The 27,000-nt window shown below is 44.5% G+C and overlaps 1 protein-coding gene across 1 annotated transcript in view; it reads right to left on the bottom strand.

The window, feature by feature from the left end:
• The window catches only part of LOC147710442 (glutamine synthetase-like), a 90,714-nt gene that overhangs the window by 44,388 nt on the left and 19,326 nt on the right, over positions 1 to 27,000 (bottom strand). The window contains exon 2 of the mRNA XM_086920002.1: positions 14,377 to 14,517. Within this exon, the coding sequence (XP_086776128.1) occupies positions 14,377 to 14,517 (141 nt within the window). The remainder of the gene's footprint in view (positions 1 to 14,376; positions 14,518 to 27,000) is intronic.

The raw sequence follows: 27,000 nt of genomic DNA on the forward strand, positions 1-27,000 counted from the left end.
CCACCACCACCACCCAATTGAACCACCACCACCACCAGTACCACTACTACCAATACCACTACCACCACCCCCACCACCACAACCAATCCCATCACCACCGATATCACCAATACAACCACCACCAATACCACGACCAATACAGCCACCACCAATACAACCGCCACAACCACCAGTACCATCACCACCACCACCACCAATATCACCACCATCAAAACCAACACCTCCAATACCACCACCACCACCAATACCAATACGACCACCACCACCACCACCAATACCACCAGTAATAGCACAACCAATACCACCACCTCCAATAACACTACAAATACCACCAATACCATCACCACCAATACCACCACCAATACCACCACCACCAATACCATCACTAATACCACCACCAAAATTACTACCACCAATACACCCACCACCACCAATAACACCAATAACACCACCAATACCGCCACAAATTCAACCAATAGCACTACCACCAATACCACGACCACCAATGTCACCACCAATACAACCACCACCACCAATGCAAGCACCAACACCAATACCACCATCACTAGCACCACCAATACCACCACCAATACCACCACCACCACAAATACCACCACCACCAATACCACTGCCACCAATTCCACCAACACCACCACGAGCAACACCATCAATACCATCACCACCAATATTACCACCACCAATACTACCACGAGTACCACCACCAGCACCAACACCAATACCGCCACCAATACCACCACCACTAATACTACCACCACCACCAATACAACCACCACCAATACCGCCACTAATACCACCAAAAATACCACCAACACCTCCACAAACAACACAACCAATACCACCTCTACCAATACCACTACCATCAATACCACCAGCATCAATACCACCACCATTAATGCCACCACCACCAATACCACCACCACCAATACCACCACCAATACCACAACTAATCTACCACCACCAATACCAACATAAATACCACAAACACCACAATGACCACCACCAACAACCACCACCACCAATACCACCACCACCAATATCACCACCACCACCACCACCAATAACACCACCACTACCAATTCCACCACCACTAATACCACCACCACTTATTACACAACCACCAATATCATCAGCACCAATACCAATACCACCCCCACCGATACCACCACCAATACCACCACTTCCAATACAACCACTGATAACACCACCACCAATACCTCCACCAATACCGCCACCACCAATAACACCACCACCACTAATACCACTGCCACCAATACTACCAATACCACCGAGACCAACACCACCAATACCACTATCACCATCAATTCAACTAATACCACCACCAATACCAACACAAATGCCACCATCATCCACCAATACCACAACCACTAATACCACCACCACCAATACCACCACCACCAATACCAATATCACCACCACATCAACTAATACCAATATCACCACCACATCAACTAATACCACCATCAATACCACCACCACCAATACTGCCACCAATACAACCTATACCACCACCAATACCACCACTAATACCACCACCACCAATATCACCACCACCAACATCACCACCACCAATACCACCCACACAAATATCACCACCACCAATACCATCACAAATACCTCCACCACTAATACCACCACCACCAATACCACCAGCAATACCACCAGCAATACCACCACCACCACCAATACCACCATCAATACCATCACATCCACCACGAGTAATGCCACCACCACCACCAATACCACCATCACCAATACCACCACCACCAATACCACCACCAATACTACCCCTGCCATTACCAAAACCACCACCAATACCACCACCACACATACCAATACTACCTCCACCCCAAATACCACCACCTATACCACCACCACCAATACCAATTTCACCATCACCAATACCACCAATACCACCCCACCAATACCACCACCAATACCACCACCAATACCACCACCAATTCCACCATTACCACCACCAATACCACCACTAATACCACCACCAAAATTACTACCACCAATACCACCGCCATTATCACCACCACCAAAAGCACCACCACCACCAATACCACCACCACCAATACTACAACCACCAATAACACCACCACCAATACCAATTACACCACCACCAATAGCACCACAAATACCACCACCTGAACCACCACACTAATACCAATTACACCACCACCAATACCAAATCCATCACCAATACCAATACCACCCCCACCAATACCACCACCTTTGCCACCACCACCAATACTACAACCACCAATAACACCACCAATACCACCACCACCAATACTACAACCACCAATAACACCACCACCAATACCAATTACACCACCACCAATAGCACCACAAATACCACCACCTGAACCACCACAACCAATACCAATACACCACCACGAATACTAAATCCATCACCAATACCACCACCACCACCAATACCACCAATACCACTAACAATACCACCACAAATACCACCACCACCAATAACACCACCAACATTTCTACCACCACCATCACCACCACCAATACTACCACCACCACCAATACCACCTCACCAATACCATCACTACCAATACCACCACTACAACCACCAATACTACTACCACCAATACCACCACCACCAATACCACCACCACCACATTCCACCACCACCAGTACCACTACTACCAATAGTACTACCACCACCCCCACCACCAATACCACCACAACCAATCCCATCACCATCGATATTACCAATACAACCACCACCAATACCACGACCAATACAGCCACCACCAATACCACCGCCACAACCACCAGTACCATCACCACCACCACCACCAATATCACCACCATCAACACCAACACCTCCAATACCACCACCACCACCAATACCACCACCACCACCACCACCACCAATACCACCAGCAATAGCACAACCAATACCACCACCTCCAATAACACTACAAATACCACCAATACCATCACCACCAATACCACCACCAATACCACCAACACCACCACCAATACCACCACCACCACCACCACCAATACCAAAACCACCAATACCACCGCCATCACCAATATCACCACCACCAATACCACCATCAATACCACCACCTCCAACAATACCACTAATACCACCTCAATACCCCCACCAATACCACCACCACTGCCAATTCCACCACCAATACCACCACCGCCGCCAATACCACAACCACCACTACCAATACCTCCCCCACCAACACCACCACCATCAACACCACCAATACCACTTCCAACACCACCACCAAGACCACCACCACCATCAATACCACTACCAACACCAATTCGACCACCACAAACACCACCACCAGCAATAGCACAACCAATACCACCACCTCCAATACCACCGTAAATACCACCAATACAACCACCACCAATACCACCACAACAACCAATACCACCACCAGCACCACCACAAATACCACCAACACCACCACCAATACCCCCATCGCCACCAATACCACCACCAATACCACCACCACCACCACCAATACCAAAACCACCACCACCACCACAACCAATACCACCTATACCACCACAACCATCAATACCACCACCTCCATCAATACCACCAATACCACCACCAATGCCCCCATCAATACCACCACCGCTGCCAATGACCCCACCAATGCCAATACAACAACCAGCACTACCAATACCTCCACCACCACCACAAATACCACCAACACCACCACCAATACCACCATTACCACCAATACCACCACCACCAATACCAAAACCACCAATACCACCACCACCAATACCACCAATACCACCACAACCATCAATACCACCACCTCCATCAATACCACCAACACCTCCAATACCACTACCACCACCACTAATACTACCACCACCAATACCATAAATACCACCATCAATACCACCACCAATACAACCACCACCAATACCACCACCACAATCACCAATATCACTAATACCACCATCACTAATACCAATGCCACCACCAATAGCAACACCACCACCAATACCAGCACCACGAATACCACCACTGCCAATTTTAATACCACCACCAATACCAATACCACCATCACCAATACCAATACTACCACCTCCAATACCACAACCAAAACCACCACCACTAATACCACCACCACCAATAACACCACCAACACCACCTCCAATACCACTACCACCAGTACCACCACAACAACCAATACCACCACCACTAGTTCCACTACCACCACTACCAATACCACCAATAACACCAATACCACCACCACCAATACCACCATCAATACCACCACCACCAATACAACCAATACCACCACCACCAATATCATCACCACCAATACCAGCACAACCACCAATACCCCCTCTTATAACACCACCACCAATAACCCCACCACCAATATCATCACCACCAATAACTGCACTACCAATACAATCACCAATACCACCACCATCACTACCACCACCAATACCACCACCACCACCAATACCACCACCACCACTAATACCACTGCCGCCAATACCACCAACACCACCATGACCAACACCACCAACACCACACATCCCACCACCACCAATACCACCACCACCAATACCTTCAACACCACCAATACCATCACAACCAATACCACCACCACCAATACCACCACCAGCACTACCACCACCACCAATACCACCACCACCACTACCACGACCACCATTACCATGACCACCACCACCAATACCACCAGCAATGCTACCACCAATACTACCACCAATACTACCATCAATACTACCATCAATACCACCACCAATACCACCCCAACCAATACCACTACCACCAATACCACCACCACCAATCCAAAACCACCAGCAATACCACCACCAATACCACCATCACCAATACCACCACCAATACCACTACCACTAATACTCGCACCACCAATACCACCACCACTAATACCACCACCAATACCATCATCATCACCACCAATACCAATACCGCCCCACCCGCCCCTCCGCTCTTCCTCCTGAGCGGTGACAGTGTAATCACAGAGCGAAAGGTGTTGGAGCACTTTCTTAGTATTTGTAGCTGGGATCATATGTAACTCTCACTTCACACTTTTTGTCTGTATAATTTACAACACTTACACATCTTCTTAACTGCACTATTTATCACTACTTTGAAGACGTCGCAGGCTGGTTTTCCCTCTGATATTTACAATCTGTCAAGCGGTCGAGAAGGCCCTTTATTGCAATGCAGTAGGTCTTGCATTTGCAAGAGTTAAAGCTAATATTATTGTAAATGACTATGCCTCTGATGAATGTTTTAAACCCAAAGCATAAATAAAAGGTTTTGTCATTTACATTGCCAATAGCTAAAACTTGCTTGAATGCGAGACCCAATGCATTGCAAATGCTTGTTTTTTTTTTAATGATGCCTCTATTTTCTTGTGCCCTTTAATTCATTCTTTGGTTGGCTCTGTTGACATAATGTTAGCAATTCAGATGTTTTCGGATTAAAAATTCACACCAGTGAAGCATTTAGTTTGCTCTTCCTTGGTGGAAAAAAGGTAATTGAGGAAGCGTTTTGAAAAAATATTGTTTTCTCATGAATGTAGTTGTAATACGTGTGAAATGTAAATCTATCAATATTTTGGGACGCTTAACTCTGGCCATTGCTAATATTATTTTTGTAGTGTTGCTGGCTTTTGTTAAAAATAATTTGCTTTTTTTGTTTTCTCTTTGGCGACTTGCTATAATGTTTTTAGACCATTGTTTATTGGTGATACTCCATAGCGTTATTTCAAAAGGATGCTGCCTTCCAAAAGAAACGTTGTTGTTCGTTTTGGCGGCAGAGTAAAAATGCTCTCTTGGAAACCTGTTTATTGTCATTGATGTCTATAGAAAGAATTATAAATTGTCCAAGAAATAGAAGTCAGCTCTTGTGTCCCTGAAATCAGGATGGAGGGCTTCAAATTCTGGCCATTTTGGAGGAGGTTGCGTTTTTGTGGATGACTTCACTGCGAAGTACTCTCAGTCCTTTCCCATAGCCACTCACTATCAGGCACATGCATCATTGTTGGCTTTTGCAATTCCTTAATGGCGATTTTTAAGGAATTGCAATTAAGGAATCGCAAAAGCCTATGCATGTAGAAATCGCTTAACAAATAACGATTTCTAAACATTCCTTGTGAGTCGCAATTAAGGAATACCTCCCCATTCATTCTTATGGGCCTGGAGAATTTGCAATTCTCAATTAGAGAATCGCAAATTGAGAATGCAATTTCAAGGGTTCCAGGGTGTCAAAAGGACACCCTGTTGCACCCCTGAAATTGATGTGTGCACATATGTTGCGCACACACATGCCCTAAACATGAAACATGAAACTTTGACAAAGTTTTAGCAAATTGCCATGAAGTTCAACTTCATGGTAATTTGCTCCCCCAAATAGCGAAATCACAGATTTTTTTACTTTCTTGCATTGCTTTTAAGGAATTGAAAAATGCGATTCCTTAAATGCAATCGCAATTTGAGAACTCCAATTAATTGCGAATTCTCAAATTGCAAGGGCCTTGACCCTTGATGCATCGGAAAAGCTAATTTTTGCAAATCGCACCGTTTGCGATCGCAAAAGGCTTTGATGCATGTGCCTGTATGAGCACAATACAGTGACATTAGTGTATGGCCCAGTTTTATAAAGTACATAGTGTGAATCCAGTTCATGGCTGGCAGTGGATGGCCTTTCCTGTCTTATAGACGCAATTGTTGAATTTGAGATAGTGGAGTCAGTTCGCCCTTTTGACCTTCATGTGTTCATGTGGGCACAACACAGCTATTCAGTACTGTTTGCAAATGTAAGTGGTCAAAAGTGCAATACAAGTGTGCGCATATGGATTTAAATTGATTTGAAATTGGATATATGGCTCCCACCACAGTAGATAGCTGTTGAATGTGTGTTTACCGAGTTCTAGAAAAACCTTGCTTTGCTACACATAGTAGCGTTCTACATTTATACATTCAGGGTATTGTTACTCCAAAAGTGAGAAGACTGTTTAACCCTTTCAAAGAATATGGAAGTTGGTTATGAAAATACATTTCAAAAATGGGCTCCCCACTTAAATATCCTTTTAGATTTGAATTCATCCACATCAGCTTCTAAAAGTGTAGTCAAAGCCACATTGGTAGAAATGGTAATTGTTGGAGTAAGTTGCTTTAATGATGGTGAGTATGTTGAGTGATCTTGCAGAGTATGAGACCACTGACCACAATGTCAGCTGCATGTCTGATTCCTTAAGTCTCTTTTTGGACTCCCTCCCAACTAGGGTTGGCCCCTAAGCATGGACTGGCGTTATTGTGTCAGTTTAATGTTACCACTTGACTCCATGCATTGTCTGATTTGCCAACAACTATGTTTTCTGTTTAGTGACGAAAATGGACCACGTAAGCACAAAACTTAGTACATCTGCCCATCAGGCTCAAAGCGAGGGAGGCACCTCAGTCAGCAGTGTTGGCAACTTCTTCCTCTATGATCCAGACAACCTGGTATTTTGAAATATTCCCGGATCTGTGTTTATAAGTTATGCTGCCACACAGTCATGAAGGCGGGGTGGCGAGTTGGCTATTTGAAGTTTTGGATTTATTATAGCACTTCATGGGTTGACAAGGAGGCTCTTGCAAGCTAATAATGAAAAGAGACCTGGAAACCTGTTGCTGACAATTAATGCAATAAAGAGATGAGGTGGAAAATGCAAAACAGGCTTGTCCTTTGCCTAGCCTGGGAGGTGGGAGCTCAGCTGGATGGCCACTGGAAGGGGTTTCCAGGATTGCATCCATAGTTTGGTGGCAACGACTGAGAGAGTACTCTGCCATCTGACAGGTGGCGTTACCTATAAAAAAACAGAAGTGCTGACTCTTTAACAAATCGATCTAGAAAACTCATGTAGAATGCACACTTTGAAAATAAAGATGAGGAAGTAGACATGCTAGTGTTATGGTAGAATGCTGTACTTCTGCTTAATGAACGTAGGTGTTTTCCTATGCCCTGGATCCTGTGCCAGGCACAGCGAAAGATCAGCAAAAGAACCTTGGGCACATGGTGCCTAGCCTAAAGCATTTTAAAAGGGTAATCTCTCAGCTGAGTCTCTTCAATGCGGTGTTTGCTAGTTTCTGCTTCTGCATAGTTTTTAGGAGCATACATCACATTTTATTAGGGATATGTGCAAAATTCTGCATAGAATGTCATGAAATGCTGAAGATGTTTAGCTCTGAAATTTCTCTTTCCCATTGAGAAATGCTTAGCTTCTTTTTAGGTCTCGACCTACAGCATTGCTTGTTTGTCGAGATTATATAGTAAGGCTTCCGAAAAGTCTCCCCAAACTGCGGATTCGGTACAGTTCATGTGAGCCAGGTGCGTGCACAAAGCCAGCCACAACCCACACCATGCCTCGGCATCAGACTTCAAAAGGAAGCGCTCCCCCGCCCCCCATCAGACTTCAAAGGAAGCCGCTCCCCTGCCCCCCTCCGCGCAATGCCAGAGCTTGTTCAGCTTGCCCATGGCTCATCTCCCTGATCTCCCTTGCAGTGCCCAACACCATCTCACCCCTCCCATATGCCCACCCCTCCCTCGGAGGTCGCTGCATTCACAGACCTCTTTCGGCAGTGTATTGACTTCCCTTCTCATCCTTTTGCAGTTTTATGCAAAGCAATCTCAGACCGTAGGTATTGGAGCGCTTTACACAGGCCCTGGTTTCATTACACAGTCTACCATTCATTTTTTTTTCTTTTGGTAGAGGCTCGGGGAGATTAAGTGATTGCCATGAATCACTGGATGTTAAGGCGGGGACTTGAACCTGGTTCCCTAGCTCCTGAGTCGGCAGCTCTGGCCATTACCTATATCCTCTGCCCTTCGTATCTGCTTCTTCTCCAAACCATGACAAAAGTGGTGTTTTTATTGTTTACGATCTAGTGCTCATTTAAGTTTTTTCTCTCCTTTGATGTTTATTTTCTGAATCATTTTAACAGCTCCACCTAAAACTGTTTTTCACGAAACTTTCTCCAACATATCCACACCAGGTCATCAGTCCAAAGGTGTGAACGGCTGACCAATCACAGAGGGATAGTCATCTTTGCCTCTCATTCCCAATCACAGAATAGCTTTGCTGTTGTCCATCCAGTGCCCTCCTTCTCTGCTTCGGGCTGTGGTAGTTCAAAGGAAGCCGGTCCCCCGCCCTCCTCTGCGCAATGCTAGAGCTTGTTTAAACTTTGACTGTGAGAGGTGCAAGAACGCCTATTGTGGGCCTTGGACTTTCTTTGATCACACTCGGTCGACAGGCAATGAAGGAGGAAGTCTTGCTACCAGCCTGCATTCGTCAGAACAAGACACTAGAATGCATGAACATGGGGGCTCTACAGCTCAAGATGTGGTCTCAGTGTTACTCTGATATAACATATTGGCAAATACTGCTGTACCCGCAACAAGTCAGGGGGAGGATCCCATGTAGTTATTTAATTCCCCCAAAATACGATCTACCTGTCTGGGTTTGTAAGCAAATCGTTCCCTGGACGACTTCCAGTTATCTGCTGGAGAAAGTGGTCGGGCGCCTCGCTTCTATGCCCCTCCCCCTCCCCCACACACATTACCAGCTGCACAAACATATGCGCACACAGCACGACAAACACACCAGCAACAATTTACTCACTCATCTATCACCACACCCAAGTATGCAAACACACCCACTGGTTAATTAACACACAAAGCGCAACACTGGCAGAAGAGTACTTCACCATAGACACAAACTCCACTACACACGCAGCTTACACACGCACATACAGCAAATACACACCACTTACAACATAAGCACAACACGCTTGGGATAAAAAACAATAGCACTATACTTACCAGCACAATGCACACAGCGAGAGAAAACATACACTATTCACCCCACCAGGACAGTGTATCAACATCAGCAGACGGTCTAAGACTAAAATAGTTCGAACTGTTGATTGTGTACCATTAACTTCAGATCTGGTAAGAAACGCTTCTTTAATATAACAAGTCTCTTTTGAAGATTGTATTAACGGTACTTCTTCTGGATGAAATAGCCTCTTCTAATTATGCTATGGCTTTTGGCATTCCTTGGCTAAGGAGATATAGTCCACATGTCAATTTCGCTACTGTAATCATATCTGTCATGATCATTCTGGAGTCTAACTAAGGAGTCTAAAGAGATTTCCTGTCAACTTCTAATTTAATTGTGGCAAATCTTTCTTCTGTGCTACCTCAGTTCAAAGCATAGTCTATAGTCTTTGCTAAACCAGAGAACTGCTCCATTCGCCTACACTGCACTCAATGTAACATACACTCCAAATACCACTCAGTGCCACATAATTACACGCCACATAATTACACCGTACTCTATGCAACATACACTCCAAATACCACTAAGTGCCACATAATTACACGCTACATAATTACACTGCACTCAATGCAACATACACCCCAAATCCCACTCAGTGCCACATAATTACACGCCACATAATTACACTGCACTCAATGCAACATACACTCCAAAAACTACTCAGTGCCACATAATTACAAGCCAGATAATTACACATCACTCAATGGGAAACATCCTTTACAACGCAACTTTTACCACGCAGTGCCTTTACGATGCAACTTTTACAACGCAACCAATTACCACGCATTGCGCTGGGGGGGCGCTCTAGGATAGCGAATACGTTTAATTTACTATCCAACACCTTCCCTAGTGTCCACGGGGACTGGAGTTGGAATAATAAGTTAAACTATTCACTATCCAGCACCCCAAAGTGCTATGCGTTGTAAAGGTTTGCGATGTAAAAACCGCGTTGTAATGGCATGCGTGGTAAAAGCATGCGTTCTAACGTCATACATCCCACTCAATGCAACATACACTGCAAATACCACTCAGTGCCACATAGTGACACTGCACTCAATGGAACATACACTCCAAATACCACTCAGTACCACATAATTACACACCACATAATTACACTGCACTCAATGCAGCATACACTCCAAATACCACTCAGTGCCACATAATTACACGCCACATAATTACACAGCACTCAATGCAACATACACTCCAAATACCACTCAGTGCCACATAGTTATATGCAACATAATTACACTGCACTCAATGCAACATACACTCCAAATACCACTCAGTGCCACATAATTACACACCACATAAGTACACTCTACTGAATGCAACACACACTCCACACAATACCACTCTATCTATCACCATCACTCTATCTATCTACCTGTCTATCTATCTATCTATCTATCTATCTATCTATCTATCTATCTATCTATCTATCTATCTATCTATCTATCTGCCTCACTCTATCTATCGGCCTCACTCTATCTATCGGCCTCACTCTATCTACCGGTCTCACTCTATCTATCTATCGGCCGCACTCTATCTATCGGCCTCACTCTATCTATCTATCTATCTATCTATCTATCTATCTATCTATCTATCTATCTATCTATCTATCTATCTATCTATCTATCTATCTATCTATCTATCTATCTATCTATCTATCTATCTATCTATCGGCTTCACTCTATCTATCTATCAGCCTCACTCTATCTATCTATCGCCCTCACTCTATCTATCTATCGCCCTCACTCTTTCTATCACCCTCACTCTATCTATCGCCCTCACTCTATCTATTGCCCTCACTCTATCTATCTATCGCCCTCACTCTATCTATCTATCACCCTCACTCTATCTATCTATCACCCTCACTCTATCTATCACCCTCACTCTATCTATCTATCACCCTCACTCTATCTATCTATCACCCTCACTCTATCTATCTATGTATCGCTCTCACTCTATATATCTATGTATCGCCCTCACTCTATCTATCTATGTATCGCCCTCACTCTATCTATCTATGTATCGCCCTCACTCTATCTATGTATCGCCCTCACTCTATCTCTCGCCCTCCCTCTATCTATCTATCGCACTCACTCTATCTATCGCATCACCACAGCATCACTCAGCACCACCACAGCATCACTCAGGGGCACCACAACATCACTCAAGGGCACCACAACATCGCTATACGCTACCACAGCATCACTGAATGCCACAGCATCACTCGACACCACCACAACATCACTCAGCGCCACCACAGCATCAATCTGTGCAACCATTCAACAACAACTGGTTCAAATATGTTCTCTCAATGTTTCAAGCTTTATTACAAATGTCACAAAAAGATGTTAATATTTCACTTCTGTTCTTGGATTTTCGTCATAATAAAATACAATGAACATAATCTTCACAAAACTTATTTACAAAAGTTTTAGCTGTTGCCATTATAAATTACAATAACTTTTTTTAAGTATTAATTATTAAAAAAATCACAAGCCATTGTTATTTGTAATATCAATACATCTAAGTCTTGTAAATACAACACATATTGCGTTACAAATGCTGTAGGTGTCACATTTGCGAAAGTTAAAACTATTGGCATTGTAAATGACAAAGCTATTAATTTCGCTATTTTCAAAACCAACACATAAATACAAAATTTGCCATTTACAATGCCAATAGCTCAAACCTTCCTAATGCGAGACCTATTACATTGCAAATGCTTGTTTTTATTTTTATTTATTTACACTTTCTGGCTGTTTTTGTAAAACGATATGAATATACAAGCGAAATGCGCTCGCAAAAGGGCCAGATTCTGAGAATCTGGCCCTTTGCGAGTGCAATTTTTGCATTCGGGATTCATCATCCCAAATGCAAAAATCGCTAATAAAGAATTTGCAAATTTGCGAGGATTAGCATTTAAGGAATCTCTATTAGAGATTCCTTAAATGCTATTCATGAAACATTTAAAAATTGCGAATTCGCAATTTAGGAGCGCTATTTACCACGAAGTCAAACCTCGTGGTAAATAGCGGAAACTTAGAAAAATGCATTTAAATGCATTTTTCTAAGTTGCATGTTACACACACACATGTCCTTTGGACATGGGTGTGCACAACATCAGTGTAAATTTACATTTCAGGGGTGTTACAGGGTGTCCTTTCGACACCCCTGCCACCCTTGAAATCGCATCCTTATTTGCGATTAGCAAATTGCTAATCGCAAATAAGGAGGCTGTAGGAATCGCAATTTATTTTGCGATTTCTACATGAATCCCTATTTGCAAGTCCTTAATAGTGATTCCTTAATAATCGCTATTAAGGACTCGCAAATCGGGACTTTGATGAATCTAGCTGATAATTCTCTGCACAGGATGCAACAAGTTGATATGTTGCACTTTGTATCCATATTAATCCCGGGCCCCTGATATACCTTTGTATACCCTTAAAAACAATTGTTGTCCAGAGATTTTCATTTTTGATTTGTGTTATTGGATTATTAGAGAAGTAAAGCTTGGGTAGACATTGCTGATTTGGGATGATTTTTTTGTGGATGCAATAGGTCTCATATTTGCAAGAGTTAGAGCTATTGGTATTGTAAATGACAATGTCTTTTATCTATGTGTTTTGTTTTGCGGTGGAGTAGATGTATGTGGTTTGGAGTGGAATTATGTGCTCTAAAATTGGTGTGCTGATATCAAATTGAATCGAAATATGCAACTATGACATTCAGTTCAAGAAAAGGTTCATCACGAATAGGGACTAAAAATAAGTAAACCACTTCAGATAGAGCTAAATAGACTGTGAGCATAAGCACTTTAGCATTGCCACCTTCAACTATATCTCCAGGTCTGAGCTGTATTTTGACAACCCATTACAACCTCAGTAAATGATCTATGCAATACAAATGTGTCTGGGATTGTTAGTCTTGGTTTGGCTCTATTGCACTAGTAACTCTGGCTAAACACTTGTAAGATCCCAAGGCGATACCTATTGGCTATGCCAATGCTTGTCTCAGTCGCAAGTGATGCAATGGAAAGGAAGCAGCCTTTAATACCCGAAGCATCAGATTAATGGCCATCTTTGCGACTCACCATCCAAGAGTCTGAAGCAATCCCAAATGTTTACAAAAGATCGTAGGCAACACTGGGTTGTTGGCAGATACATTATTTTCAAGCACAACCAACCCTATTACGAGTTAGAAAATATATTTATTTTATTCTGGGTAGTGGTACCCATGGATTACTATAAAGTATAAAAATGGCAAAAATAACAAATAAACTAACCAGTGCACAGCCAGGAACTAAGACAATGCGAAAACACTCTGATGCTTTTCACCAGAAGCATTAAGAGCACGGGGTGACCTGCAAGCAGTGGCTGAATGCATTCGGTTTAGAGACAATGTAATGTCCAGGCCTCACCTGCTGGCTTCCTGTTGAATTTCAGAACTTCGCACATCACCAGCTTGTTGGGGTCCAAGCAGAAGGGGTCTCGAAACAACTGCACTGGGATCAAGTACATGTCGCTAGTGCGGTCCATCCACATAAACCACTCTGGGACATCTGTATGGGAAGTTCAAATATTTCAGAGTCAGACTGCTGGGTTCTTTGTAGTTTGAACCAATCCGGAGTCAGGTCAGGGCCTGCCATAACTGAATGACAATAATGGACAGATTCCATTACTTTCAAGGACTACCACATTAAGTTCCAAGATACAGCATTGGCTCTTAATAGTGGTGACTAGAAACCCAATTGAATCGCAGTACAGCACTGTACGGAAAGAGGCGCATAAGGAGCAGGGGGATTGCGGATGGGTAGGAAGTGGAAGGAGAAATGAGGAGGGCAGAAAGGAATACAAAGTGGTGGGTGAAAGGAAGGGTGAGAAGGGCTTAACTCACGTGAACTGGGTTCAAAGCATCATGGACCCATGAGTTTGAACAGGACTTCAAATGTATGGAATAAAGATGAGAAATAATTCCTATGGGCACATTTGCACAACAACTGATGATTACTCGACCCTCAAAATATCGGTCTTAGTGACTAGCAACAAAGGGCCTCTGACCATGCCGGTCCAACGAGCTGCATCATGTCGGAAACAGGACCATGCAATAAGGAGTCGGTGGTCCTGCTTCCAAAATTACGATGAGACTGCCTTTACGGCGGTCTGCAAGTGTATTTTTCCTATTGCAATTTGTGCTGCGGGACGCAGCACAAGCTGCATAGGACAAATACACTTTTAAACTTCAATGCACCATTTGGCAGGCTGCATGTGATGCCTGCCACACGATTGATTGATGTTTAGGGGGACACCACGTGTGCCCTCCAGAGCCCATAGCCGAGGGCCACGGGGCAGGGGCGTAACAGAGGCCCCCGCAGCCCCTGCAGTGCGGGGGGCCCCAAGCTCCAGGGGGCCCCCTCGGCACTGCACTCTGGCCGAAGAGCTCCTGATTGAGCCCGGAGGGGGCCCCTCTATGTACCGTGCAGGGAGGCCCCCTTAATTTTCATTACGCCAGTGCCACGGGGCAGGGGCCCGCCAGGGACCCCAAAATACCATTTCCGCCAGCCTTTTTATGGCGGAAGAACCGACATGAAAAGGCTGTCCGAAATGTGAATCGTATTATACCCAGGGTGGTGCTTGAGCAGGCAACCCTCCATTTTGGGAATTGCGATCCCCCCGCTGCCCTGACGGGTTACTTGAGCCTGTTGGATGTTGAGCAGACTCCCCTGCAGGCATCGGTTGGACCACCTGTATCATAATACGGTGGTCAGACTGATGCCTCAGAGGTCAGGAGGACAGCCACCGGCGAGCTGTCGGATGGCCTCCGCCCAACATTGTAATAAGGCCCAAAATCTTGTCATGCCATCAAACGCTATGCACAGACCCCACAGGGCACCTGATGGGACATCAAGAAACCGTCATGGACAAAGACGTGCATCATTCTTAGATGCGCTTATAGAGGCAGGAGGGAGATACAGTCCCACTCAAGAAAACAGCTGCAGGCACAGGAGCAGGATGGGGCTATAGCAGATACACTGTGTCCAATGTTGACTGCAGTGACAATTCTGGCAGGGCTTTAAGTGTGATAGACAAAGTGGGGTCTCTACAAGGGTCATGGCCTAAGAAGCGTAACTAGGAATCCTTTTCAAGAGGCATGGCTTATAGAATTCAAGGCGTGGATGTAAAGATGGAAACTAAAATCCTATATGTTTGTCCTTTCCTTGAGCTTTCTAATATTGTATCCAGGCATATTGCACAGTAACGGGCATGCACCTAAAACAAGCCAAACCTATTGGAAATGCCAATGCTTGTGAGGAGAATCAGATAAACAAGTAACAAAAATGATTTTGCTGTAAATACTTGGAATAAATAGAAAGTGTTTTAATTCTGAAAATGTGAGTCTGTGAATTAATCAATCATTCAATCAATCATCAAACATTGCACATTACAAATGCTTAAAAGTACATAAAATTCCTTTTTAAATAATTATTAATACATTAATACTCCTTTAAAATAATGTATAGCCAAATATAAAACCCTCTAAAATATCCATAAGATATTAAATATATCACATCCTGGTTAGGCTAATATCAGTTGCTCTTAGAGATAAATAACATATATGCTACAATAAATAATAAAATATATATTTCATAAGTACACAATAAAAGTAGCCACTTCCCACCTTTTATATATCGTGTTAGTTGCCTAACCTATCTGATTCTCCTTCTGCCACCCAGACTTGTAGACACCTTGATAGGCTTGATTATAAAGTAGAAGCCCTTCTAGTTTTTATGGCCGCTTGCAGAAAAGCCACCATCGCAAAACACACAAATGGCGTTTCGAATTATTGGAGAACTAAAAGTGCTGAGGTGTGATTAGTTAAAGTAACCTTTCACAATAATGGTACAGTACACTTTTTCTGTGAGATTGTTTGCTTAGATGGTGCATAATCTCGCCACGCGGGAAGATTGTTTAATGCACGTATATTTGCCGGATAACCCAACATTAAAATGATGTCGTTTAGACAAAATCTTGTCAAAAAGTATCGATAGTGAGACTTCACAACAAAAGAAAGATACGAAGAAGACCCAGACATCACAGAAGTTAAGGCCTGATATAAAATTACTGTAAGTTTTTCTATATTCCTTTCCCATCTTTAATGATGACTTTTAGCTAAAAAGAGGTCTTTTAGTCTTGCTTTAGAATAGGTTACACAACTCATCGGAATTTCGTAGAGTTGTTACAGACCCATGGAGACAAAAGTCTGTCTCACATTTGTTAGCCAGGGAATAGTTACAGAGTGATTAAGGTTCATAACATACCTTATAATGTACTGGTTAAGTTGAACCTCTTTTCTTTTCCATATAAATAGCCACAACAATAGTGGGTCCATTGTAATACTATCGTTAATGCATTGCAAACCTAGTTCTTTAAGTGCAAGAAAGTTGGGGCACAAACTCAGAATGGACAATAGCCTTTCGGCAAACTTGTCTTCTTTATTTTGTAGGCCTTCAACTTGTGCGGTGCCCCATACTGCTGCCCCATATATGACTCTAGATAAGGTTTTTGTAGGTAAATTTTGATCATTTCTTGGATTGGTTTATTACCCAGAATTTCTGCAAATTTAATGGTACGGCTATACGTTTCGACATGTGATTTGCTCTATTTGTTACCATCTCATTCCATGTAAGGTTAGAGTCGAACAGAATGCCTAAATAAGCTCATTTATCAGCACATTCTACACTATTACCATCTATATTGAACATCACCACTCTTTTCTTGTCACCACCCACCACCAGAATAAAAGACTCTGCTTTGTTTACATGCAGATCCAAGGTCGCCATATAGACCGAATAAGTCGCTATGTAATTTTGCAGGCCCATCAGGGTTCTGGCCATCAGAATCGCATCATCTGCATATCGCAGAATTGGGAGAGGGATAGAGATGGTGTAAGGACCATCCTTGCTTTTATCAATCAGAACCTTATGTAGACTATTAGTGTACAATGAAAATCGGAACAGGGAAAGATCCCTGCCCTGCATTATGCCTTTCTCAATTTTGAAGACTTACAGCCTGATTCATGAACGGGCCGTTTTGCGAGGCTCAAATAGCGAATCATAAGGAATCGCTATTTGAGACTCGCAAAACGGTATTCATGTAGGAATCGCAATATTAATTGCGATTCCCACTGATTCCTTATTTGCGATTAGCTAATTGCTAATCGCAAATAAGGAATAACTCCCCATGCATTCCTATGGGCCAAAAGGCCCATAGGAATGCATGGGGAGTCATTCCTCATTTGCGATTAGCAATTAGCTAATCGCAAATGAGATTGCGAGTACAAGGGTGCCAGGGGTGTCCGAAGGACACCCTGTAGCACCCCTGCAATGGAAATTAACACAGGTGTTGCACACACACATGTCCAAAGGACATGTGTGTGTGTAACATGCAACTCAGAAAAATGCATTTAAATGCATTTTTCTGAGTTTTCGCAATTTACCACGAGGTTTGACCTCGCGGTAAATTGCGGGCCGAAATTGCGATTTCGCAATTGAAAAATGGATGATGAATTACATTTAAGGAATCTCAAATAGAGATTCCTTAAATGTAATTCCTCGCAAATATGCGAATGAGCAAATAGCGATTTTTGCATTTGGGATGTTGAATCCCAAATGCAAAAATCGCACTAGCAAAGGGCCAGATTCTCAGACTCTGGCCCTTTGCGAGCCGATTTAGGCTTCATGAATTAGGCTGCAAGTACACTCCCCTTGCCTCCCGTAATGCTCTACCACTTCAGACTCCACATACTTTTGTCTTATAAATATGATTATCCTGGCTTCAAATCCCATGGCCTCCATAGTAGACCACAGTTTACTGTGGGCCACGCAATCAAAAGCCGCTGATAGATCCATGAAGGCCATATAGAGTTGACCTTTCCTTGCTATGGCATAGTTAGAAGCTAATAGCGATAAATTGAGCCTCTGATCAAGTGCCTCCCAGCCCTTCCTAAAGCCATATTGTACCTCAGCTAGAATATTTGTTTCCCTCCGCCCAATCTTCCAGCCTATTAAGCAAGAGTCTGCCCATTAATTTTGCTGACCTCCCAATTAGTGAAATAGGGCGGTAATTTCCTTGATTTGAGCCATTCCCCTTCTTATGCACCGGAATAATGATTGCTTCCAGTTCAATGGGCCTGTTTTAGTCATTGCATGGAATACAATGGTCAGCAGGGGTACCCAAAAAGGTTTATTTGCAAAAAAACGATCCACTGGGACCCCATCTGCGCCAGCCGTTTTCAGGGTGGAAGATTGAGACAGAGCATGCTAAAAAAATTTAAATTCAAACTTCAACATGGAAGAATCATTTTGGCCTAAATCATGGACCTCCACATTAATGTCACCCCTCTTTTGAAATATGTTCTTGAAGTAGGATACCCAGGTCTCCTCATCAATATGTAAGTCCAATGAAGACCCACCCTTCTCCGACTGGAATGGGGAGTTAACCACTTCCCAGAATAGTTTACTATCCCTAGAGTTTGAAGCTTGCAGCTTGGCGTAATTTCTCCCAAGCTTCGTCTTTAAGCTTTTGTCTTTTTTCCCCTCGCTAACCTATATACCGCCCTACATTTGCTTATTGGATCTTTATTTCTTGGTTTAACTTAAGCGCTTGTTTAAGCTTAGCTGCTGCTTGAAAACAATTCTTTATCAAACCACCGAATTATAGGCAGGTCTTTAGGAGAATAATTGGAGTCTCGTACATTAAAATAAATGTTGAATTCGTCAGTTAGCTGTTGTACATTAGCATGAGGGTCTAAGCATAAAAAATCTCATTTTCGTTATTAGTTATAATCTCTGCAATTAGGATATTTGCACCCCCTCTATTCCATCTTAGAGTTCTTTCTTTGTAGAGTTGGTTTAGGGACAAATGCATCACTCCTTGCCTTATGCTCCCCCCATGGTTAACTATATATGATTAAGGCGTGATCAGTAAAATCCATAATCTGACCATTGGTTTATTTAAGTTTCTGCCATAGCTCTCCGAGGAAATTACATAATCGATAGCTGAACAGGACCCTGCCCTATAAAAGGTGGGTCCAGATCACCCGTACTTAAATGTAACTCATTTCTGATTTCGAGTTGACAGGAGACCAGTAAGTTGTTTAAGGCATTACCATAGCTTACATGATTAAAATGACTAATTGCATCCCCAGTGTGATCCGTAATCACGCATAACCGAGACTCCAATCTAGGGCACCTATTTACATTAAAATCACCCACCCATATAATTTGTACAGGTTTAGGATGGTGGTAGAGCAGATCCTCCATGATTGTTCCTAGAGCATCTGCTACCGAGGCTGGGTTCATTGTAGTGTAGTTCCTATTTTCCCAATAGGCCCTGCGCATTGGAATAACATAAACAGTAGTATCGGCGTAGAAGTGCGGATCTTCCAGGCCTCCACTGACTATGCTAAACTTAATTGGGTTTGTTACCAACTAGCTCAGAGGTCACTGGAAACTTTCTTCTCTGAATAGGAAGTGGTCAGCTTCCCTGGTACAGACAAGAAGGGATTCAGTTTTCCAACAACCGTGCAACATGACAACTTTGCTCCTCAGATAAGAGTCAATCTCTAGAGTCATGTGAACAATAGACAGTTATTTTACTCAGTCAATTGTTGTGCAGATTACTTTCACAATATGTAGAGAATAGGGAGACAGGCGTTTTCAATAAAGGGTAACATTTATTGAACAGTCTTTCTTCTCGTACAAGAGAAATGAATTGCCACAATTGCAAGACTTGTTATTATAAAAAGTACGTACAGTAAGATGAGTATTGCGAAATAATACTGTAAAAGCATTGATATGGTTTCTTAGCCATACAATGGTTTAAAATGAATAAAACATATATACATTCATATATACATTAGGCTAAAATACTCAACTGGCGCTTCTAACTACGCCTACCCCAGTGTACCTGACCTAAGCCTAATACTTGGGAGGGGAGTAAGTAAGTAGCTTTAAGTTAAGTTGGTTTTGCCAAGGTTTGCTTCAAGAATTATCTCTAAGGGTTTAGTCAACACCATACCTCTGGAATAGAATGATGGAGGTCTGGTATCTCCTTCAGGGACTTGATATCCCAGTCACCCGCAGGGGTAGGCTGGAAACGCCAGGCCTGGATTTCTCTGCAGGAGAAAAGACAGCGTCTCTCTCAGCGCGTCGAGGAAGAGGAGGGGCAGCGTCCGCGGGCAGCTTGCATCTGCTGGGCTCTTGCAGGGGGACGGCTGTTCAGCTCCTAAGTTCACCACACCATCGTTCGCTCATTAGCAGCGATAGCAGTAGCGATAGCAGCAATGGTATCATCAGCAACGAGACAGCGTTTGCTTAAGGCAACGTTGGTAATATTTATACCTGAAAGGTGCCTTGTTTGACGTAAGTTTTTGGACATAAGACGTCAATAAAGATGTCACTAGGAAGTGATCGTCTATCAGTGCTCATTAGAGTTCTATTACTAATCAAAACATAGCAAGCGGGGCTTTCCCAGGTTGCTGAGTTTTTATCTTGTTGAAGAACTCGGAGTGTTAATCTAGGAATCTTAGATAGTAACTTCTGCTATGTCATTGCACTAATTAGCTGCAGAGGAAGTGGCAGAGGAAGCGATTCTGAAATGTGGCTCTGTTCGTGTGAGGCCAGAGACGAGTTTCTGAATATTGCATTTGATCGGTTATGCCAATATAGGGGTACAAGGGGATTATAGCCGTATAGGGGCATAAGGTCACAGTATCGATCAGGGTCCTAGATTAGCACGCAACACCCACTCCACGAATTCATGTCCATCAAATTACTAAAAACTAGAGCAATAAGATGCATGTGTAACATTGCCCACCCCAAAATACATATATGCATTTGAAATAGGGGTATTTGTAATACGTGAAAATATAGGTACTGTACGTTTTTGAAGCATAAAAATCATTCAAAAATTATAGCATATGAAATAAATGAACGATTTTGAAAAAAAAAGAAATTACACATGAAATATCTCTGAATACAGAAAAGAAGGGCGAGATAATTTCATCACATATAAATGCATTGCAGTAAAATGTGCTAGAGGCTGGTGTAAGGTTATTATGGCCCTAGATGTGTCTAAAAAATAGAAGTAGAAGCTTCTGTTCTCTATGAATAGTTCTACTTTAAGCAAATAATTTTCGTGCCAGAAAAAGGTGAATATTAAAAAGTGTTCAATTCAAAAGAATTTTTGCTTGAACGGGGAAAATAGAGTTCCAACGCTTTTAGCAGTTTTTGTTGTTCAAAACTGAAGGCCGAATTCAGAGTTCATGGGAACGCTGTGTGTCGGAATGCTTCTCTAAAGTTATTGTTTCTGTCCGGGTGAGAACATCATATCAGACAGGCTTTCAAAGAATTGGTCTACAAAATCAGGTGACAGTTCGACCAAATTCAATAGTGCTGTAACTTGGCAGGTGTGAGAATGATTGCTGTCATCAAAGGCTGGATCAGCAAGGCTCACAGAAGGTCGTACCTGGGTGATGTTGCTTTTGTCACTTGCTCCACTGTTACCACCTAGTCGTAGTACAGGAGTCTCAACGAATGCCATCATCAGGATTGGTAGCCGCTGGGGACAACACAATGCGTGAGCCGTTATCAGGCTGAGCAAAGTATCGATATCCATTGGTACTGCTGATGGAAGTGCAAGACAGGTGTCCAACACGCACTCATCTCCGCATAGCATACATCGTAGTACAGGTAAGATGCAGTTTTGCCATATCGGTCTGAATGAAAGGAACCAGGTCATGTTTAGATCTCTCAGCCTGGCCAATCCAAGGACTCTAGTTATTCTGTCCCGGTAGCGCACTGCTAGGATTGTTTCTTCCATTCCCATAGGAGTCATGTCTGAGCTGTGGCTTGCCATATCGGAGCAGGAGGGTCAAAAATAAAATCCCTGCTACAAGTCCCAAAAATAGGGGTATGCCGCCAAAGACAGAGTGGACAAAATTTGGAACGATTCCCAGAATTGCTTGAAATGGTGTTAGCAGTCCCGTAAAAATCGTCTTAAATAGGCCTGGGATGCCTGTGGCACTAGACATGTTAAGGAGTTGGCTCAACATTTCTACGAAATGCACAAGGCAATTTGTTGATAAAAGGTCATGAACCTCCGTAGCTGTCCTTGCAACTAGGAGATCATACGTCTCTTTTGATGACGTGATGGGCACTGTTGTCTGCAAAAGCACAGACTTCATTTTGCTTAAAGTATCAATTCATAAAGCAGAGAAATGCAGACGAGGCCAGATGGGAGTCTCTATGTCTCCAGGGCCGCTCGGGAACAATGCTTGCATACAGCATTTGACCATGGAAGTTACGCTTACGAGATACGCTTTCCCTGGCAAAAGGCCACAACATCTGTGATCCGTTCTTAGAATGTAACTCCCATTCGCGAGTTGCATAAAGAAAGGCTCTATCTGCGTTGCAGGTGTGACAAGCTGGTGGCATGAAAGGTTGTTAGAATTACCTTCACAGGCTCCGTGTAAATTAATACCCTGGCACAAAAGTATACCGCTTAGTGAACGTTTACAGTTTTCACCACTAAGAAATACATTGTTGTCGCTGTCACTATAGCATGAATGTGTGTATGGTAATTTCCATGCTGACTTAACATATCCTTTACCCAATCATTCATACTGGCCAGTAGGTATGTATTCAAGGCACTTTTTAAATCGGAAAGTTGTTATCGGAATTGTGATAATTCCGTGTATTATCCATTCAATGACAGGACTTTCTGACATTGTCAATGGTAATCTCTCAAGTTTTTCGATGCTCAGGATTGTATAGTCTGCTCCTTTCTGTGCCAAGCTGATTTGTTTATCAGTAAGGTTAAAAATGGAAAACAATGACGTTGTGTTGATTAAACGCCAAGGCACATAGCCTGAACGAAGATTTTGCAGCGTCCAGCCTAATTGTACAATAGAACGTGTAGGAAATGGGACCCCCGGCCGGCCAGGGCTTGCGCCACAGCCAGTCAGAGACCGCCACTCCTATGTAAAAACAACCCCTGCTCACCCATCTAGGTAACGCGGCGCAAGCAGTCAGGCCTATCTCGGAGGACATGTGTGAAGCATTTGCGCATGCACCCACCAACAGCAACTTCCCAGGCCTCCCACAAAAGGAACTCCACACAAAGTATATATGAAAATAGTCTTTGTATTAGGAAGGACACATAGGAACATACACTTTACAATGTGCCAGGGGCACGGCAGGAGTTACACGGGAAAAAGGGTACAGGGCAGGGCCAAGGGGCCCCTGCCAGGGGTAGACATATCAACGGGGAACTTCCTAGCACTAGCAGTAGAACCCACTCTGACCAGGGATCACATACATAGGACATCAGGTATTCAGGAGAGAAGGGACAAGGTACATAACACAACAGAGGCCCCCATCAGCAGGGCAACACATAATAACTCTCAGCATCACTTTGATATTAGTCAGTAGCACCCCATAGGCCAGATGGCCTTCTTGGGGCAAGGGCGCCTTAGAGTCTCTATGTCCAGAGTGGGCTGCAAGGGGCCCGGGGCAAACCTAAACGTGGCAGCGGCCCACGAAGTGCTGGGCCGCTGAGGGGCTTGGATGTAGCCTTGCCGGCTCGGGGGGACAGGGGGGCCATGGTGGAGCCTCTCACAGGCTCGGCAGGGTCAGGGACACGTGGTGGAGCCTCTCGGGGCTCAGGCAGGGTCAGGGACACGTGGTGGAGCCTCTCGGGGCTCATGGGGCGAGGACACGGTGGAGCCTCCTCGGGGCTCAGGGGCTAGGATACCGATGGAGCCTCTCGGGGCTCAGGGGCTAAAATATGGCCAGGCGGGATCCCCCTCGGGGGACCCGGCATGAATGGGGGCCCCAGGGGCCGTGACGGAGCCTCGCGGGGCTCAGGAAATGCAGGGGCCAACGGTGGAGCCTCTCAGGGCTCAGTCCATTTATGAGGGGGCATCGTTGGAGTCCTTCCCGGACTCGTGGACCAAGGGAGGGGCCCTCGGGGGCCTCGTGGGCACACGGCACCCCCAGGGGCCGAGGAGCGCCACGGAGCCCGCCCGCACTCACCGATCTCAACGTGCGGCGGCTCCTCGTGGCATCAGCTCCCCTCGGCTTCTCCTCGGCGGGACGGTGGCGGGGCTCCCCCTCTCTCCTCGGGGGAAGCCTCGCTGCAGGACAGGCGGGGACGCCCTCAGAGCCGGGCCAATCCCTGCGCGGCCCCGCGATGACGTCACAGGAGTCCCGGCGGCCAGGACCAATCAGCGGACAGCAGGGCTCTCTCCAGGGCCGCCAATGGTAGCGCGGCCCCGGGTAGGAAGGCGGGAGCAGCGCCTCCTCGGCTAACTCCGGGTTGCGGCGGTGATCACGGGGGCAGTAACGGGGGCCGGGCTCCCGTGATCATGTAGCGAGGGCGGGGGCAAGCGAGGTAGGCACTCACTGGGGGCTCGGGCCCCCTCACGCGAACGGCCAATTGCCGGGTGGCACCGGCTGGTGAAAGATAGCGCTCCCAGCGCTCGAAACATAAATGAAGCGCCCCAAGGCGCTAGGCCAGCAGGAGAGCGCTCCCGAGCGCTAGAAGCATAGATGAAGCGCCCAGGGCGCTAGGACAGCAGGAAAACGCTCCCAAGGGCTAGTGGCATGGAAAGCAGAGTCCATAGGAAGTCCAGGCAGTCCGTAGTTCAGGAGCAGAGCAGGGCCCAGGGAGGCACGCCCTTCCCTGAGCCCAAGCAGCAGCACGACCCTGGCAGGGTCCCAAGCAGGAAGAAGAAGAGAGAGAGAAGAGGGCCCACCCTCCTTTTATACAGGAGCTTCCTTTGTCTCCAAAGGGGCAGGCAGGGAGAGAACCAGCCAGAACTGGTTATAAGGAATTTCATGTTACTGGCCAGGCCAGGGACACTGGACGCAGCCCAGGGGGGTGGAGCCAGCCTGGTGGGGGGAGGCCCAGCCGGCTTCAGCCAATCATGCGCCAACACACCTACTGCACACACGCACCAAGGTCTAGAAGTGGCACTTCCCTTCTAGTCACACACATGCCGCATACATCATCTTGTAGCACTCAACCTCACGAGTGCACACATACCAGACTCAACCCGGCACGCCCCACGCATCAGGAACTACCAGAGCCACATACATTCCCCATGCATTCCTATGGGAGGCATGTCTCTCTCACCACAGACACACTCAGAAGGGGGATCTCCATTCCCAGGTCACATATAACAAGCGCAAAACTTCAGGGGCTGACCTGCCAGACGGGCCAAGTCCAACAGAACGTAATTGCGACTGGCCATGCTGTAACATTAGCAAGTCTCTGTCTATTATATCAAAGGCAGAGGATGCAATATTGTCCAACGAATATATTCTGGAGGACAGAGTCATTAACCCATTGTCCACTACAGAAAGTGATTTTTCCAAATTAATACGATCAATTTCTCGTGTTTTTTCAGCTGTTTCAATTTGTGTGACTTTCCAAGCCTTGTTGTATGCAGCATAGATACTGGTCGCTATGAAACGCTTTTGACGCTGTTTGTGTGGTCCCATAATAAAATCGCGCAAATCAGCACCATCTTTAAGTAAAGACAAGTGTTGCTTAATTTCAGCCAGTGTGGATGATCCTAGCCATTCGAGGCAGAGTTTCCCTACACTGTATGTGTTACTATCCCTGGATGTTGTCTCTGGGAGTATCTAGGGTCTTGTCTGGTCATTTTTAACCCCTGTGTTTTATTCAGGAATCTATCTTGATAGTTGTTTGTGTCAGTAGGCCAGATTAACCACTTTTTCCAATCAGGATGTGTTCTGTTAAAATGTAAAATTTTAGTTACGTCTATCTCAATATCTGTTCTTACATTTTCAGGTATTGGTTTTGGAATAGACGGTTTGTTTAGGTCTTTGATCTTAGCTAGGCCAAGACAGGATGTTTGGTGAATTGTGTCATTTAAAAACATCATTTGTTTTGGTATCATGCAGGTTCTGAATAATGCTTCTAGGCCTTGTACCTGCCAATCTTTCGTACCCCAAATG

This window comes from Lissotriton vulgaris, chromosome 5, assembly GCF_964263255.1.
Source record: "Lissotriton vulgaris chromosome 5, aLisVul1.2, whole genome shotgun sequence".
Taxonomy (NCBI): Eukaryota; Metazoa; Chordata; class Amphibia; order Caudata; family Salamandridae; genus Lissotriton; species Lissotriton vulgaris.